The following is an 18554-nucleotide window of genomic DNA, read 5'->3' on the forward strand; positions in this document are numbered from 1 at the left end:
ATCTACAGGGATGGGCTATATCTACAGGGGGCTATATACTATATAGCCTCCCCTGTAGCTATAGCCCACCCCTGTATATGGTGCTCCATAGATAGCCCACCCCAGTATATAGCCCCCCTGTAGATATAGTCCCCCTGTATATAGCCCACCCCCTGTAGATATAGCCCCCCTGTAGATATAGTCCCCCTGTAGATAGACACCCCCGTAGATAAAGTCCCCCCCGTAGATAAAGTCGTCCCCCCCCCCGCAGATACAGCCACACACTTCTATTACAATTAAAAAATATACAAAAATATTCAAACTCACCTTATTCCCGCTCCCACGCCGTCCGGCAGCCATGGAGACCTGCTCTCTTCTGCGCAGGTCTCCAGGGGGTTGAACACAGCGTCTATGAAAGGCGCTGATTGGCTGGGCAGGATGTCTTTCCCTGTCAGTCAGTCAGCATCTTTCATTGACGGAAGCTTCACTGGTACAAAAGGTACCAGTTGCTTCATTCGTGGAAAGGCGCTGAATGGCCGGGCATGGAACGTGCCCGGTCATTCATTGCTTCTAATTGTACCTGTGTCCTTGCGACACAGGTACAATTATAGTGCAGGAGGAGGTGGCGCTGGCGCCCCCCTCTGAGCTGCGACCAAGGCACGTGCCCCGCCTGCCCCCCCCCTAGCTACGCCCCTGCAGAGGAACCCGGGAGCGAATTTATGAGAGGGCATCTTGAGACAAATGTTTCTCAAAGATAGCCAGACCTTGACTCCAAGAGAGAATTGAGCAGGGACTCTTCATTTTGTTAACGGCATGCTTTTTCGTGCACTGACTGGAGGATCGCAGACTTAGTTTGCTGCCAGATGTGAATAAAAGTCCCAAATGAAGAGTTAGCTGCCGGTACTTCAGTCGTGGCTGGCACAGGAAGAGGAACTTATTGATGATGGCTGTATACAATGTAGAAAGGAGAAGAGGCAGTAGAGTCACTTGCATGATTGTTGTAGGAGAATTCTGCTCAAGGCAGAAGTTGTACCCAATTGTCATGTTGGGCGGAAATGAAATGACGAAGATAATTCTCTAAAAATTTGCTTGGCCCTCTTAACCATTGGACTTTGGGTGATAGGCGGAAGAGAAGTCTAGCTTTACATCTAGCAGGTTGCACAGAGCTCTCCAGAACTTGGACGTAAACTGTACATCCCATTCTGAGACAATATGCAGAGAAAGTCCGTGCAGACGGAAGATGTGCAGAATAAAAAGATTTGCCAGGCAAGGAGCAGATGGAAGGCCAGTCAACGGAATAAAATGTGCCATTTTAGAGAAACGATCCACTACTATCCAGACCGTAGTACATCCAGCTCTGGTCTGTAATAAAGTCCATAGTGATATGTTGCCAAGGGGCATCTGGGACAGGCAGTGGTAAGAGCAGAACAACAGGTTTAGAGCGGGTAGGTTTGTTCAAGGCACAGTTCGTACATGAGGAGACGTAGTCTACCACATCTCTAGGCAGAGTGGGCCACCAGTAATGACGAGCTATCAAGTCCTGTGTCTTACGGACACCAGAGTGTCTCGCCAGTTTGGAGTTGTGTCCCCAGCAGAGAATTCTCTTCCTGTCTGCAAGACAAACAAAAAAATTTCAGGGAGAAAAGTCTCTAATTTGCAGAGGGTTAGTGGCAATAATCCTAGAAGGATCTATGATATATTGAGGAGTCTCCTCATAGTCATTGGTTTCAAAAGAGCGAGACAGGGCATCATCCTTCACATTCTTGTATTCAGGACAGAAGTGAAGCAAGAATTGAAATCGGGCAAAGAACAGCGACCATCTGGCTTGGCGAGGATTTAGTCGTTGTGTCGACTGTAGGTACGTGAGGCTCTTGTGATCTATATAGATGATAATATGGTGAATAGCACCCTCCAGCAAGTATCTGCACTCCTCTAAGGCCAACTTGACGGCCAGCAACTCCTAATCCCCGATGGAATAGTTGCACTCTGCAGGAGAGAATAATTTTGAAAAGAAACCACAGGCCACCGACTTGCTTTTAGGGTTTCTTTGACATAGTAGTGCTCCAGCACCGACGGAGGACGCATCCTCCTCCAGAAAGAACTGCCGAGATGCATCAGGGTGATAGAGAACGGAGGCTGAAGTGAAAGCGCTTTTGAGGTTGGTAAATGCTGCTTCTGCCCCCGGAGGCCAAACCTTGGCGTTCACCCCCTTCATAATGAGTTGTATAGACCGAAGACCCTGTGGATGTGGCCACTCTAAGACAAACTTCACCTTTTCTGGATCCATCTTGAGTTTGTGCTCAGAGACAATTTAGCCCAGGAAGTTCAGAGTGCTCCTCTCGAACACACACTTTTCGAGTTAGCATATAGGTGATTCCCCCTTAACCACAACAGAACTTGTCGAACATGCTTCCGATGCATCGTCAAATCCGGTGAGTACATCTAGATGTCGTCCAGATAGACTACCACACAGACATACAGCAGATCCCAGAAGGCAAGGAATCTGCGGTCCCGGACCTCTCACAGAAGGGAGCATCGGCGGTCCGCGGGCACGGTCGTAACAGCCTGTAGTAAGGAAAGCTTTGCTATCTAAGAAGTAGAAAGTCCTGCACATGTGCCCTTAGAGAGGGTGGGTGGTACATCTGTCTGTCGTTATGACAGTGTAATGTGTTTGTTAGTGAATTTTTTTGGATGATAGGGAGTAATTCACATAAGAAAGGTTTGGAATAATTGGACAATCACACCAGATATGAGACAAATTCCCTTTATGATAGGAACAATGCCAGCATTAATCCAAATTCATCAGATTAGTCATATTTAAAACAATCAGGTGTTCTATACTATCTGGTAAATATTTTAAAGGAATTCTCTTGGACTTTGACACATTTTAAGAAGCCATGTGAATGGTTCATAATAAACGTTGCATCCTCTCCAGCGAAGGTTATCTCTAGTTCCTTTTCCCAAGCAAGGAGATAGCTAGGTTTATCGGGATCTCTTTTCGAGAGTATGATTGGGTATATTTTACAGAGAAGTCAAAACATTGTTATTTTGTTTTTAAGATTATCTAACAATATTTGCGTTTTTTTGAATTTGGGATAAGATATAGAAATATGGATTGTTGCCAACGCAACTAATGGTGGTTGTATAAATTTAAAAAGTGTCTGGATTGGTTAATTTAGTACTATGTTAAAGAGCACATTTTTTTTTAGGTCTTGTCAAGTCTCAATGGCAGTTCTCTGCCATAAGCTAAGGTTTGTAGGGACATGGGGCCTGATAAACCCCAATTCTATCAAACAGGTTGATGATTCTGTATAGTGGCCATGCTTGTTTATGAATGTGAAGTAGATGGAAACAGTAATGCAATTTTATCAAAGGTTATGTAGATTCACTAAAGTCAATGAACCTCTACATTTTGCCTTAGCTAATTTGTGGACATTATTTTTTTAAGGCATTAAAGGATACATATATGTTTGTATGTGAGTTTTATCATTTCAGTAAGTGAAATACATTGTATGCTTTTATTGCTATTTATGTGAGCCAAAATATTTTTTTGTGGTTCCTTGTTGCCCTATTATTTAGCTTCTATATGTCTCGATTATGGGGGTGTTATATTATTAATTGGTACTACCAGTTTGATGGTATTTCTGAAATAAATCACAATGGTCTTGTAAAATGAGTGAAACTTTTTTAAAGTATATTGGCATTTGTCTTCTTGGTTTGGCTAATGTAACACAGTTATTGGTCATGTGTATGCAAACCAAGTTCAAAAACAATTTAATAATTTATCGTAAGGGTATGGTCCCACTTAGAGCCTAGCACACATTCACTGGCCTATGGCCGCACGATTTCGCTAGTTATTACCTGCACAATAATGCGTATTGACCACCGCATGTGTGCGTAGTTTTCGCCGCTATGTGGGACCGTAGCTTAAAGATGTTTTTAAAATCACTTGAAAGTATTTTTTTTTATAGTATGCACAATCCTGATAGCAAATTCTTCTGATCGGAAAACATGAATGGCTAAATGAACATATGGGTTGTCACATGCAAAGTGGCTATTTGCTGCAGTTTCTGGTTTCCGTGCTAACTGAAAAACCGCGGTAAATCGCAGTAAAAACCCATGCATATTTTGGGTGCAGTTTTCAGCCACGCGGCAGGAAATACGCTGTGCAAAAGTACACAGCGTATTCGACTTGGAACCCACAGGGTTGTGGTGTAGGTTTTAAGGAGGAATCTCCACGGAAAAAAGTGGTTGGAAAAAAAAAGTCTATACCCCGTTCTCATTTGTCAGAGCGACTCTGTCTTATGTTCTCGTCGAACCGGACTCCTGGGATGACGCTGCAGCCCATTTGACTGCTGCAGGCTGTGATTGGCTGCAGCAGTCACATGGGACGAGACATCATCCCAGGAGGCTAGCCTGGACGAGAACAGAAGAAAACATCTCTATGACAATGAAGAACGGCCGAAGTATTAACTTTTTTATTAATTTTATGCAAAAAAAGTCGTTTTTTTCTGAGTTGCAACATTTGCTATTTGTTGTGGGTTTTACCTTCCCATTGACTTCAATGTGTAAAACTCACAACTGAAAAGCAGCGATTCTAAAGCATTAATGCTGCAGATTAAAAAAAACAGGTCAATTTCTGAATGTTTTTTTCGGCTGATTTTTTTTTGCAGCATGTGGATGTGGATCCACTCTGCTGCTACTGTAATATGCTGTGTAACATCTGCAATGTGTACACTGCATGTGAACAATTTCCAACAGTGATTTTTTTTTTGTGATTGATTAGGGTATATTCACATGTGGCAGATCTGATGCAGAAATTTCTGTGACTGAAAGGCTGGATTCACGTGACCATGTTACGTCCGTAACGGATTCCCTGCCTCGCTGCAGGAGAACTGTCCCGTACTGTAATCATGTTTTCAGTACGGGACAGTTGTCTTGCAGCGAGGCAGGGACTCCTAGCATCGTACATAACTATGATGCTAGGAGCCCGGCTCCCTGCACTGTGTTCGCTCTGGGATTAGCTGCCGAAATACGTTCCGTCCATTACGGACGTAACATGGTCGTGTGAATCCAGCCTAAATCTGTCTCTTGCGTCTGCATTGAATTGTTTCTGAAGTATGTGCATGGATTTCTGCAAACCCCATTTAAATGAATGGGACAGTTCTGAAATTTCTGCAGAAAATATGCTTTGTGTGAATATACCCTTACTCGACCTACCACTGGCAAACCCATGGCAGAAGGATAATATGGCGGCATGGATTTATATTTCTTTTTCTAATCTAGCTGTTCTCTGCACTGCTCTATAATACCATTACCGAATTTTATTATTATGTCACTTCAAAAAATAAACCTCTATTATATTGTATTTCTTTTATCATGTATATAATCTATTTATATAAAATAATAGGAATTCAAAACAAACAAGAACATACATAGGGGGAAATGTATTAAGACTGATGTTTCATATGTTAATCTTTATTGGAAAGAAGCTAGAGTGACATGCGACAAATTTTTTAAGAGGCATGCCTCTTAATAAATTTGTTACATGTTCGGCTGTCTGTGCTCCACTAAGTCTCTGGCTAATTTATAGTAAATGCATCGAAATGTTGTGGCTCTGCCCTTCCACTAAGCACCTCCCACTTTTAAAAAAAAGCAAAGTGGTGGAAACAGCCGAAAAGTCGTAATTTTTGTAAATTTTGATCTGTTTGCAACTTTTTTACACAAGAAAACTGTTGTCGAAAAGTTGTTAAATTCCCCCATGGAGTATAACCCATTAACCACTTATATTGACCGGATTCTTTTTAGTGAATTACTGCTCATGCTGGTTAAACAGTTATAACTTTTCTTTTTTTAAATGCTGTATAATTTTTGCGGCTTTTTTTTTGTGACAGATAGGATTTTGTTCTTAACAAATATAACAGATTTATCAAAACTGGTGCAAAGGAAAAGTGGAGCAGTTGCAGATAGCAACCAATCAGTATCTACCTCTCATTCCAAAGGTCCTTTAGAAAATGAAAGCAGCAACCTTATTGATTACCATGGGAAACTACTCCACTTGTCCTTTGCACCAGTTTTGATACATCTCCCCTATAGTATTTCTATTATTTTGCTTAGACTATTTTTTTTCATCACGTAGAGGAAATACAATTTATATTTGTGTCCACTATTGCAGTGTTTATCAAGCTGTAAGACCTGCCTCACTGGTGTGGTGCCCCCTAGTTGCTTTCGAAGCTGGGTTAACAGTTTGGACAGACGTTATATTCTGCACACTCCTTTCTCTGGCTGCACCAATGATGGTTTAGCAACACTACTTACTCCTTTTGTGCTTTTGTGCTTCGCAACCAAATTTTGTTTTTGTCCTAATCATCTAAAATGAGAAAAAAAGCAACTTTGCAATAGTTCGTAATTATACATTTCCTATCATTTTGTTTCTAAAGTTCCTTTGCAGTCCCCATGGTAACAGACAACAAATAAATTCTGTATAGTTCTACTGGGTTCGGAAAACGAATTTTAAGAAAAATGTAGGTAATATTTTTTAAATGTTGCCATGCACTACGACCAATATTGAGGCTCAGGATTCACCAACCACATTCTGATTGGTGAGGCCTCAATAGAGAAAGACTAAGAAGTAGTGTACTATTGTTCAACATTTATTTTGATATATAGCATGGCCACATGGTGAGAAGTTATTAGTGCTTTAAATATACTATTGTTTTATTATTGTGTTTTAGTTAAAAAATAATAATTCTTACTACAATTTATTCTCCAGAAGATAAGAAAAGACCTTTTGGGGACATTATTTTTTTAACACAGCATATTTCCCCTTTAACTGCGGCTGCCATGTGACAGGGCTGCGCTGGTTCTAGTTAGCTGCTTCTCTCTGTGATGGTTATAATCTCAACCAGTTTTGCTCTTTTTTCAGCTATATGCTACAGTACAAAAAGAAAAGCAGAAAATGAAAAGAAGAGCCCCACCACCGCCAACCTCTCAGATGCCAAATGAGAAACATGAAGATTTGGAGAACAGGAAAAGCTCCACAGGTAGGTGTGACAGTTGTGGAGACAACGGCATGTTCTAACATCTGGGTGTAATGATGTATTGTTGTGTGATTTGTCCTTAACTTATAGAGCATGCAGATACCAAACCTGTAACCTGCCTGTGACGGCGGTGTCATCCACCTTTAGACCCTTTAATAAGAGATTCTGCTGCCCTCCATGTTCATGCAGCTTTGTTTCAGTTTACTTACTGTATGGTTGCTTAGGATAATGTAGGAGCGTAAGTGCCTTCAAGTTTCTTGCTAAAGATCAAGTTAAAATTAGTTCAGTGTCCAAAGAAGTCCCAGACTATCTGTGGCCTGTACATTCTGCTATGGACTCACTGTCCATATAGTCTTTCTGGAACAATAATGTCATCTGTCTGCAGTCTGATGTCTACAAGAAGCTGCTAGGTTGTATCCCAGAAAATCCAGCATATACCTTACAAAACAACTGCTATTTCTTTGTTTCACACAACATGCATGGCATCATAGAAATGTATTGCTCCGTCTGCTATTCAGTTGGTATTATCTACAGTTGATAGGTAGCTACGCTGTATTGGTTTACATATTTGCACATAGGTTTCAAAGTAAACCTTATGCCCACTTCAGTTTCTTTCCTTCAGGGTGCTAGCCGTTTTTCTAACGGCTAGCACACTGACCCATTCATTTCAATGGGGCCATGCATACTTCAGTTTTTTTTACGGTCCCGTTGCTCCGTTCCGACAAAAGTAGAGCATGTCCTACTTTGGTCCGAGATTCTGTGACCGTGCGGCCCATGCAAGTCAATGGGGCCGTCAAAAAAACTGAAGGCACACGGAAGGCACGTGTGTGACGGAGCCGTTGCCTAGCAACAGCTGGGCAGAAATACATTACAGAAATATTACACTAATCGGCAGCCACTTGTCTCTCTCAATCACTGATAGAGAAAAGAGGCTGCTGATTAAAAAAAATAAAAAATAATCAGTTCATACGTACCCGGTCATTGTCTTGGTGACGAGTCCCTCTTCTTCCTCCAGTCCGACCTTCCTGTGATTGGCTGCAGAGGCCGCTGCAGCCTGTGATTGGCTGCAGAGGCCGCTGAACCCTGTGATTGGCTGCAGAGGCGGTCACGTGGGATGAAGCGTCATCCCTGGAGGCCGGCCTTCTGACGTAATCCTGACGTGCGTGACCGCCACTACAGCCTGTGATTGGCTGCAGCGGCGACATGGATGAAACGTCATCGCTGGAGGCCGGACAGGAGGAAAGTAAGTATGAACTTTATTTATTTAATTTTTTTTATTACATTAAAATTTTATTTTCCGAGCACCGAGCATGGTACTGTCCAGGGTGCTGAAAGAGTTACCGCCGATCAGTGCAGCCCATTAACTCTTTCAGCACCCTGGACAGTACCGTGCTCGGCGCTCGGAAACGGAATCACGGAGTGCACACGGGAGTGCACACAGCCGCTAAAACGGGCACATGGATCCGTCAAAAACGGCCGTGAAAACGGTGTTGGAAGTGTGCACGAGGCCTTAGGTGTGCCTGAAGAAAAAGAACTGCAAAAAAAAAAACACCTGCTTCCTAGTTAAGACAGAGAAAATTGTTAAAAGGTGTAACTTTTTTCCTGTTTTTCTTTTTCTTTCATGTCTAAATATATATATATATATATATATATACGGTATATACACTACCGTTCAAAAGTTTGGGGTCACCCAGACAATTTTGTGTTTTCCATGAAAACTCACACTTATATTTATCAAATGAGTTGCAAAATGACTAGAAAATATAGTCAAGACATTGACAAGGTTAGAAATAATTATTTTTATTTGAAATAATAATTCTCTCCTTCAAACTTTGCTTTCGTCAAAGAATACTCCATTTGCAGCAATTACAGCATTGCAGACCTTTGGCATTCTAGCTGTTAATTTGCTGAGGTAATCAGGAGAAATTTCACCCCATGCTTCCAGAAGCCCCTCCCACAAGTTGGATTGGCTTGATGGGCACTTCTTACGTACCATACAGTCAAGCTGCTCCCGCAACAGCTCTATGAGGTTGAGATCTGGTGACTGCCCTGGCCACTCCATTATAGATGGAATACCAGCTGCCTGCTTCTTCCCTAAATAGTTCTTGCATAATTTGGAGGTGTGCTTTGGGTCATTGTCCTGTTGTAGGATGAAATTGGCTCCAATCAAGCGCTGTCCAGAGGGTATGGCATGGCGTTGAAAAATGGAGTGATAGCCTTCCTTATTCAAAATCCCTTTTACCTTGTACAAATCTCCCACTTTACCAGCACCAAAGCAACCCCAGACCATCACATTACCTCCACCATGCTTGACAGATGGCGTCAGGCACTCTTCCATTATCTTTTCAGTTGTTCTGCGTCTCACAAATGTTCTTCTGTGTGATCCAAACACCTCAAACTTCGATTCGTCTGTCCATAACACTTTTTTCCAATTTTCCTCTGTCCAATGTCTGTGTGCTTTTGCCCATATTAATCTTTTCCTTTTATTAGCCAGTCTTAGATATGGCTTTTTCTTTGCCACTCTGCCCTGAAGGCCAGCATCCCGGAGTCGCCTCTTCACTGTAGACGTTGACACTAGCGTTTTGCGGGTACTATTTAATGAAGCTGCCAGTTGAGGACCTGTGAGGCGTCTATTTCTCAAACTAGAGACTCTAATGTACTTGTCTTGTTGCTCAGTTGTGCAGCGGGGCCTCCCACTTCTCTTTCTACTCTGGTTAGAGCCTGTGTGTGCTGTCCTCTGAAGGGTGTAGTACACAACGTTGTAGGAAATCTTCAGTTTCTTGGCAATTTCTCGCATGGAATAGCCTTCATTTCTAAGAACAAGAATAGACTATCGAGTTTCACATGAAAGCTCTCTTTTTCTAGCCATTTTGAGAGTTTAATCGAACCCACAAATGTAATGCTCCAGATTCTCAACTAGCTCAAAGGAAGGTCAGTTGTATAGCTCCTCTAAACAGCAAAACTGTTTACAGCGGTGCTAACATAATTGCACAAGGGTTTTCAAGTGTTTTCTAATCATCCATTAGCCTTCTAACACAGTTAGCAAACACAATGTACCATTAGAACACTGGAGTGATGGTTGCTGGAAATGGGCCTCTATACACCTATGTAGATATTGAATTGAAAACCAGACGTTTGCAGCTAGAATAGTCATTTAGCACATTAACAATGTATAGAGTGTATTTCTGATTAATTTAATGTTATCTTCATTGAAAAAAACTGTGCTTTTCTTGCAAAAATAAGGAAATTTCTAAGTGACCCTAAACTTTTGAACGGTAGTGTGTGTGTATATATATATCTATATAGATACAAATATAAATATATATTTTCTGCCTCTGGTTTCAATGGGATGTGCAAGTGCAGAATTAAAAAAAACTTAAGCTTTTTTGGTATATGCATTTTTGTGGCGATTTTAGGTGCGTTTTACTATTTGCATTGTTTTCTTTTTGGGTGGCATTTTTCACATTGCAAATCGTGTGACTCAAAGATGTTGTGATGCAAAGATTCCTCTTTGCAACACATGATATATTCTAAAAAAACACCACCAAAAACTCAGTTAAAAGAGGAAAAAGAAACATATGGAGGTCTATTGGACAAAAATTACTCTGAGGCAAAAAACGCCAAAGCCAGGCCCTCTGCGATGTTAGAAAAACCCTACTGACGCAAGAAATGTAAGAAAAAATAAAAACACCACCTGGTGTTTTTTTATTTCCCCATTAACTTCAAGCTAACATTTTTGTCCCAGGAAAAATACCTCTAAAAACGCTGTGTGTGAACCACCCTGAGTGAGACATCTCTTCTAGCATGCAGCCGTAGGTATAAAAAGGATCTGCAGGATGTATCCCTGTATAAACTGGGTAGCTGAAGAAACAACCCTGACTTCTTAGGTAAATGGAGCAGCTGCAAATAGAAGGATAGTTTTGCACTGTAGATTCAGATAATAATTATTTGGATATTAAATGACATTATCCATGTTATCCTTAGTTTAACTGCTTTCTACAAACACAAACTAAATATATTCATTACAGCACATTATGAGTGTGACCCATTGTTGAATGAATCGGCAAAGTTTTACATTTGGTGACAACTGGTTTGTTACCTATTTGTTTTACATATCCTTTTTGCAATGTCTTTGTTAAGGTACGTTAACACGGCTTATTTTCAGCTGTTTTTTAGGCCGTAAACGGCCGAAAAACTGACGAAATATGGGAAGCAGAACACCTCCAAACATCTGCCCATTGATTTCAACGGGAAAAACTGCGTGGTCAGGAGCTGTTTTCTCTTGTTTTCCCTTGTTCACACTACTGTTTTGGAGCTCCCTCTGGGTTTCTGTCAGCCTTATTTTTGGAGTCAAGAATAGTGCAGCCTGCAGGATTAAACTTGCCGTCAAAAATACCGGAACCGCAATGGAAATCAGTGGGGTCTGTGCAGGTTCGGCAGTATTTATTAAAAAAAAAAATTTGTTTTTTTTGTCTAGCAGTATTGAATTTAAGCCATGATTCTAGTGTGACTAGAGACTTATTGTTGGGCATTTTTTTTTTCTTAATTTAGTGTTTTCTGTTTTGGATTTGTCATAGTTTTATCCCTTGAGAATAAATCATAATCTTACCATTGGTAAAGATAGATATGAACAAAAGCAATACAAGCAAAGGGAAACTAAAAGGGATATACTATCCATGAGATTTCAGTAATTGGGCAAAGCCTTCACTTCAGTATTGTAATATTCAGTTTAGTAGATATTCTCACAACTATATTATACTAATTTTCTATTTATTTTACTAAGACATTTTCATCATTTTCAAAACGGAATTGCTTACTGGAATCTACAGTTAAAATCTCTGTTCCACCCTTATAGTGACATCATGTTTTGGCTCATGAGACGTGAAAGGAAGTTCCACATACGTTACTGCCAGCTTCCTGTTTACAGATTTATTACCGAATCTGCTGCTATCACAGTAATGGCAGAAACCTTAATGGGGAAATATATTTATTACACCGGTAAACCTGTAGGTTAAAAGTATCCTATCAGCGTAAATGTTAAACGACTCTATATACCCAAATTCACCTCACTCTAAAACATTGTTTGATCCAGATTGCTGTATGTAATGATAAAAGTTTTCTAATGCAAAATGTGATTGCCACATTACAGTATGGTAGCAGTAAGTTAAAATTATTTAATAGATTCTGCATCATATCACAGTTAAGTCAACATGAAATAACCTGTGTATCTTCATATAGGTAATGAACGGCAGATACCACAAAAGCCCCCAAGAGGAAACTCCCGAAGCCCACCCCAATTAATGATACCCCCACCCCCTCCCTACCCTCCACCTGATAATGATATTGTGGACCTGCCAATCTTTGAATATGGAGCTGCTGTAACAGGACCAACTAGACCCATACCTGCTAAACGTAGGTTCCAAACAAGTCTACATTTTTTATATGCTCCTGTCAGCTCCACTTTTACTTCTATATGACCTTCTTTTCCTTTAAGACTCTGTGACCCTTTTCTTTTTCCTCACATGCTCTCCCTCTGGGGTCTTAAGGCCTCATGCACACGACTGTATTTTTGCGACCACAATTTTTGCGGATAAATTGCAGAATCATTCTTTACACGGATCGATGTGGGGGCCGATTATTAAAGTAATTTTACGGTCCGGACTTGCAGATTCACCAATACTGGTAAATTGTTGTGGATCCGTGAGTCCGGATGACACATGGATGCACAACAGGGGTCTTTTGCAGTCCGCAGACCGCAAAACCGATACAGCTGTGTGCATGAGGCCTAACAGATCACTGAATTAAAGAGAAACAGATACAATGTGCGCTTGCTCTGACATATTTCAAGCAAAATGCCCGTAGTCCTAGCAGTGATCTTAAATGATTACCTGGGTTAACATTATATTCCTTGATTTAACTTTCCTTATTTATTCTTTTTCCTATATACTTTCCTTTAAATATTTTTCATGTATGGTACTTTCTATACTATTATTTGGAAGGCTAAATATGTTTAGTTATGTCGATGTTTAACAAGTTTTGTCTGAGCTACTGGAAAAATAGGATTGGACAGATTTCTTATAAGGTATGGTATCAATTTCCAGAACACTGAAATTCTATTTTAAATTTAAAAAGAAAGGTTTCAGGCCACAAAATGGGTGACAGCATCAATTGTCATTTCGCCCTAACATCTTGTGAAAAGCATTCCCTCAGAGGTCAATATGAAAATATAAACATAGTCCTCAATATACCTTAAAAATATATATGAAACACTATAAATCATAAAAATAAATGCAAGATGTTTGGAGGTTCAGGTAATATTTATTGACTGGTAATGTTTATGGTAGAACGGTGAATAATGCTTGTCACTCAGGCCCCTGGCCTAGGTCTGCGCCACGGTGCAAGACTTTGCCGATTCCTGATGTGGCGGCAGCATGAGGGGGAACCGGGTGGGCCCCCTGCGGAGGACACGAGGACTGGTGAGTAAATTCCTATTATTTTTTTTTTCCGATCTGGCTCTATATTGTTACGCCCCTAGTGAGACCTCCATTCACAGTTAAAAAAAACCAAAACCTTTGCTGACAGCACCAAAGAAATATAGAATATGATACCCCTTTAGCCCTGTAGATTTATTAGGGCTTGTCCACATGTAGCGGAATTGCTGCGTATTTTACATCCGGAATTGCGGACGGAAAATACGCAGCAAAATACAGTAGCAGCAAAGTGGGTGACGTTTAACAAATCTCATCCACTCGCTGCGTAAAAATTCAGACAAGAAATTGACCTGCGGTGCGTATTATTCCTACTGCAGTATGTCAATTCCTATTGCGGAAAGTGGACTGAATTGCTGCATTTTTCAGAGGAGATGTCACCATCTTCCAAAATTAAGAAAAACGCAGCAAAATCCACACCATTTTCTGCAGTAAAAAAGGTAGGAAATGGTCTGTTTTTTCCGCAGCGGAAATCCTACTAGTTTCTGCGGAATTGCTGCAGAAATTTTCTGCAGCAATTCCGTGACGTGTGGATAAGCCCTTATTGGAATCAGAAATCGTGCAATTCCAATACTAACCTATTAGAAAATTGCTAATAATGAAATTCTTTAGTGTTTTAGTCAAAGAGGTTGTTGCTACCTTTTCTGGGATGTTAGCACCACCACTGCATGTGAACTGCAAGAGTGTGCTACTTTCGTAGTCCATGTAGCCTTTGGAGGTCAAGTTACAGAGATCAGCAGAGATACTAACACCACACATTAATACTATAACCATCTGTGAGAAATTATTAAAAAAACTTTTTAAAGTAGTTCCAAACTGGGGCTTTAAAGTAAAGTATTGTTGCTAAAAACCATTAAACCTATAGCATTCATACGAAGTTGACTCATGTACATTCTCTCTCTCCCACTTTAATAATTTATCTATAGATGATTTTTCTGAAAAAGTTGTCAAATGTATTGTATTTGCAGTTCTGTGTTATGCAGGATTTCAGAATTGAAGGATTTAAAGTGAATCCATGGAGTCCTCTATATTCATGAGCTGCGACTGAACGCTGACATATGAGTGATACCGCATTTGAATCAGGGTCTGGCACTACTTTATGCTGCCCTCAGAAAGGGCAGCATAAAGCTGGTGACATATTCTCTTTAAAGGTACTAATTTCTGAGTCAACAGTAGGAAAAGCTAATAGAATTGTTGGCTACATAGCTAGAGGTATAACCAGTAGAAAAAGGGAGATTTTTATCCCAACATATGGCGCCCTAGTGATATCACATTTGCAATACTGGGGCAGATTCACTTATGTGATTACGCCTAGACCTTATATTTAAATACGCCAAAATGTGGGGCATTTCTGCCGCATAATGTCACCAAATTTTAAGCCTATTTATGAAGCAAATGCACCAAAAAGAACAGATGTTTGTGCCTCGCTAGACACTTTTTTTAGGAAGTGTGCATAAAAGGGGGTGTGGCTTAGCAAAAAGGGGACATGGCTTAAAATTTATAAACGAAGCCAACCAAGAGGTGGTATAAGGAACAAAAAAAGTGTCCGACATGTCTAGCAAGCTGTGCCAAATTTATCATACAGCGTGTGCCACTGTGATAAATTTAGGAAAGGTAGAAGATTCAGGATGGCATATGGTATAAAACCTTACATTTATTTAGCAAATGTTAAAATTCAAATGGCATTTTCTCATCACAGATCAGTCATTAGCTTACGTGTTTCAGACATGCATCCTTAATCATGTCTGAAACGCATAAGCTAATGCCTGATCTGTAATGAGAAACTGCCATTTCTCATCACAGCTATGATTAAGGACCCTTACCCGTTTAACCCTTTCATGACCAAGGGTCATTGATGCCCCTGTGTCCAGGTCACATTTTCCATTTCTGATATGCACTTCTTTAAATGATAACATCTTTGCAACCGCTTTGAATATCACAACTATTTTTACTTTGTTTTTTACAAGACTTAAGAGACTTTCATTTTCTAGATTGTTCTAGATTTTTTTTAAATATATTTATATATATATATATATATATATAATGTGACAACTTGGGGACCACTTAGCTCATGGGATCGCCATCTCCTGTGATGGTTGGCATACATAGAAAGTTCACTCCAAAAAGGTTTAAACCAGCCGCAGCTAGCTTTATTGTCTTCACAACAGCAGTCAGTGGTACAACAATAAACATACAAAATAAACCCTAGGCCGTCCAGCCTCTAACTAACACATTCAGTGTCCCTCACTATGTGACACTGAGCCTTGTGCCCAGCACCTCAAAACCTTCACAGTTTTACCTCACACGGTGGTGACTCTCACAGGCTAGCATGCCTGTCTTCCCCAGACTGAGAGCCCTGTGTGGACAGCACACACCTGATATAAAGAGCCGTCTCAGGTGGAGAATAACTAGGCTCATCAGACAGCCCAAGCACCAGCAGAGAAAACCCTCTCTGCTGTACATGCTCCCTGGTTGCTTAACCCCTTCCCTCTATAGCCACTTTTGACCTTCCTGACCGAGCCTCATATTTCAAATCTGACATGTGTCACTTTATGTGGTAATAACTCCGGAATGCTTTCACCTATCCAAGCGATTCTGAGATTGTTTTCTCGTGACACATTGGACTTTAAGTTACTGGCAAAATTTGCTCGATATGTTCAGTATTTAATTGTGAAAAACACCAAAATGTAGCGAAAAATTGCAAAAATTAGCATTTTTCTCAATTTAAATGTATCTGCTTGTAAGACAGGCAGTTATACCGCACAAAATTGTTTCTAATTAACATCCCCCCATATGTCTACTTTAGATTGGCATCGTTTTTTGAACATCATTTTATTTTTCTATGACGTTACAAGGCTTAGAACTTTAGCAGCAATTTCTCACATTTTCATGAAAATTTCAAAAGGCCGTTTTTACAGGGGCCAGTTCAGTTGTGAAGTGGCTTTGAGGGCCTTATATATTAGAAACCCCCAAAAAGTCACCCCATTTTAAAAACTTCACCCCTCAAAGTATTCAAAACAGCATTTAGAAAATGTCTTAACCCTTTACACATGTCACAGGAATTAAAGCAAAGTAGAGGTGAAATTTACAAATTACATATTTTTTTGCAGAAATAAATTTTTTGTACAATTTTTTTTATAACACAGAAGGTTTTACCAGAGAAATGCAACTCAATATTTGTTGCCCAGTTTCTGCAGTTTTAGGAAATATCCCACATGTGGCCGTAGCGTGCTACTGGACTGAAGCACCGGCCTCAGAAGCAAAGGAATACCTAGTGGATTTTGGGGCCTTATTTTTGTTAGAATAAATTTTAGGCACCATGTCAGGTTTGAAGGGCTCTTGCGGTGCTAAAACAGTCAAAATCCCCCAAAAGTGACCCCATCTGGGAAACTACACACCGCAAGGAAATTATCTAGGGGTACAGTGAGCATTTTGACCGCACAGGTTTTTTACAGAAATTATTGGAATTAGGCCGTGAAAATTAAAATCAACATTTCTTCAAAGAAAATGTAGGTTTAGCGATTTTTTTTCTCATTTCTACAAGGACTAAAGGAGAAAAAACACCGTAAAATTTGTAAAGCAATTTCTCCCGAGTAAAACAATACCCAACATGTGGTAATAAACGGTTGTTTGGAGACACGGCAAGGCTGAGAAGGGAAAGAGCGCTATTTGGCTTTTGGAGCTCAAGTTTAGCAGCAATGGTTTGCGGAGGCCATGTCACATTTACAAAGCCCCTGAGGGGACAAAACAGTGGAAACCCCCCACAAGTGACCCCATTTTGGAAACTACACCCATTGAGGAAATTATCTAGGGGTATAGTGAGCGTTTTGACCCAACAGGTTTTTGCATAAATTATTGGAAGTAGGCCCTGAAAATGACAATCTAAATTTTTTCAAAGAAAATGTAGGTTTAGCTAATTTTTCTCATTTCCACAAGGACTGAAGGAGAAAAAGCACCACAAAATTTGTAAAGCAATTTCTCCCGAGTAAAAGAATGCCCCACATGTGGTAATAAACGGCTGTTTGGAGACACGGCTTGGCTTAGAAGGGAAAGAGCGCTATTTGGCTTTTGGAGATCACATTGAGCAGGAATGGTTTGCGGCGGCCATGTCACATTTGCAAAGCCCCTGAGGGGAAAAAACAATGAAAACGCCCAAAAAGTGACACCATTTAGGAAACTACACCTCTTGAGGAATTCATCTAGGGGCGTAGTGAGCATTTTGACCCCACAGATGTTTCATAGAATTTATTAGAATTGGGCAGTGAAAATAAAAACAATCCTTTTTCTTCAATAAGACGTAGCTTTAGCGCAAATTTTTTCATTTTCGCAACAAATAAAGGAAAAAAAAGAACCCAACATTTGTAAAGCAATTTCTCCCGAGTACGGCAATACCCCATATGTGGTCATAAACTGCTGTTTGGGCAAACGGCAGGGCTCAGAAGGGAAGGACCGCCATTTGGAGTGCAGATGTTGCTGGATTGGTTTCTGGGCGCCTGTGGGCCCAAAACAGTGGAAACCCCCCCAGAAGTGACCCAATTTTGGAAACTACACCCCTCAATGCATTTACCTAGGGGTGTAGTGAGCATGTTAACTCTGCAGATGTTTTGTAGAAATTAGTGTGAACTCGATGTTGCAGAGTGAAAATGGGATTTTTTCCACAGATATGTGGACAATATGTGGTGCCCGGCTTGTGCCACCATAACAAGACAGCTCTCTAATTATTATGCTGGGTTTCCTGGTTTTAGAAACACCCTACATGTGGCCCTAATCTCTTGCCTGGACAGTCGACCAGGCTCAGGAGTGAAAGCGTACCATGTAAAATTGAGGCCTAATTTGGCGATTTACAAAGTATTGGTTCACAACTGCAGAGGCTCTGATGTGAAATAATAAAAATAAACCCCTGGGAAGTGACCCCATTATGGAAATTGCACCCCTCAAGGCATTTATTAAGGGGTGTAGTGAGCATTTTCACCCCACAGGTCTTTTCCATAAATTAATGCGCTGTGGATGGTGCAAATTAAAAATTTATATTTTTCCCTAGATATGC

The 18554-nt window shown here is 40.5% G+C and overlaps 1 protein-coding gene across 1 annotated transcript in view; it reads left to right on the forward strand.

The window, feature by feature from the left end:
• COBL (cordon-bleu WH2 repeat protein) overlaps positions 1 to 18554 on the forward strand; it is a 395136-nt gene that overhangs the window by 230004 nt on the left and 146578 nt on the right. Inside the window, exons 8-9 of the mRNA XM_075826990.1 lie at positions 6905 to 7022; positions 12258 to 12431. Of these exons, the coding sequence (XP_075683105.1) occupies positions 6905 to 7022; positions 12258 to 12431 (292 nt within the window). The remainder of the gene's footprint in view (positions 1 to 6904; positions 7023 to 12257; positions 12432 to 18554) is intronic.

This window comes from Rhinoderma darwinii, chromosome 5, assembly GCF_050947455.1.
Source record: "Rhinoderma darwinii isolate aRhiDar2 chromosome 5, aRhiDar2.hap1, whole genome shotgun sequence".
Classification (NCBI taxonomy): Eukaryota; Metazoa; Chordata; class Amphibia; order Anura; family Rhinodermatidae; genus Rhinoderma; species Rhinoderma darwinii.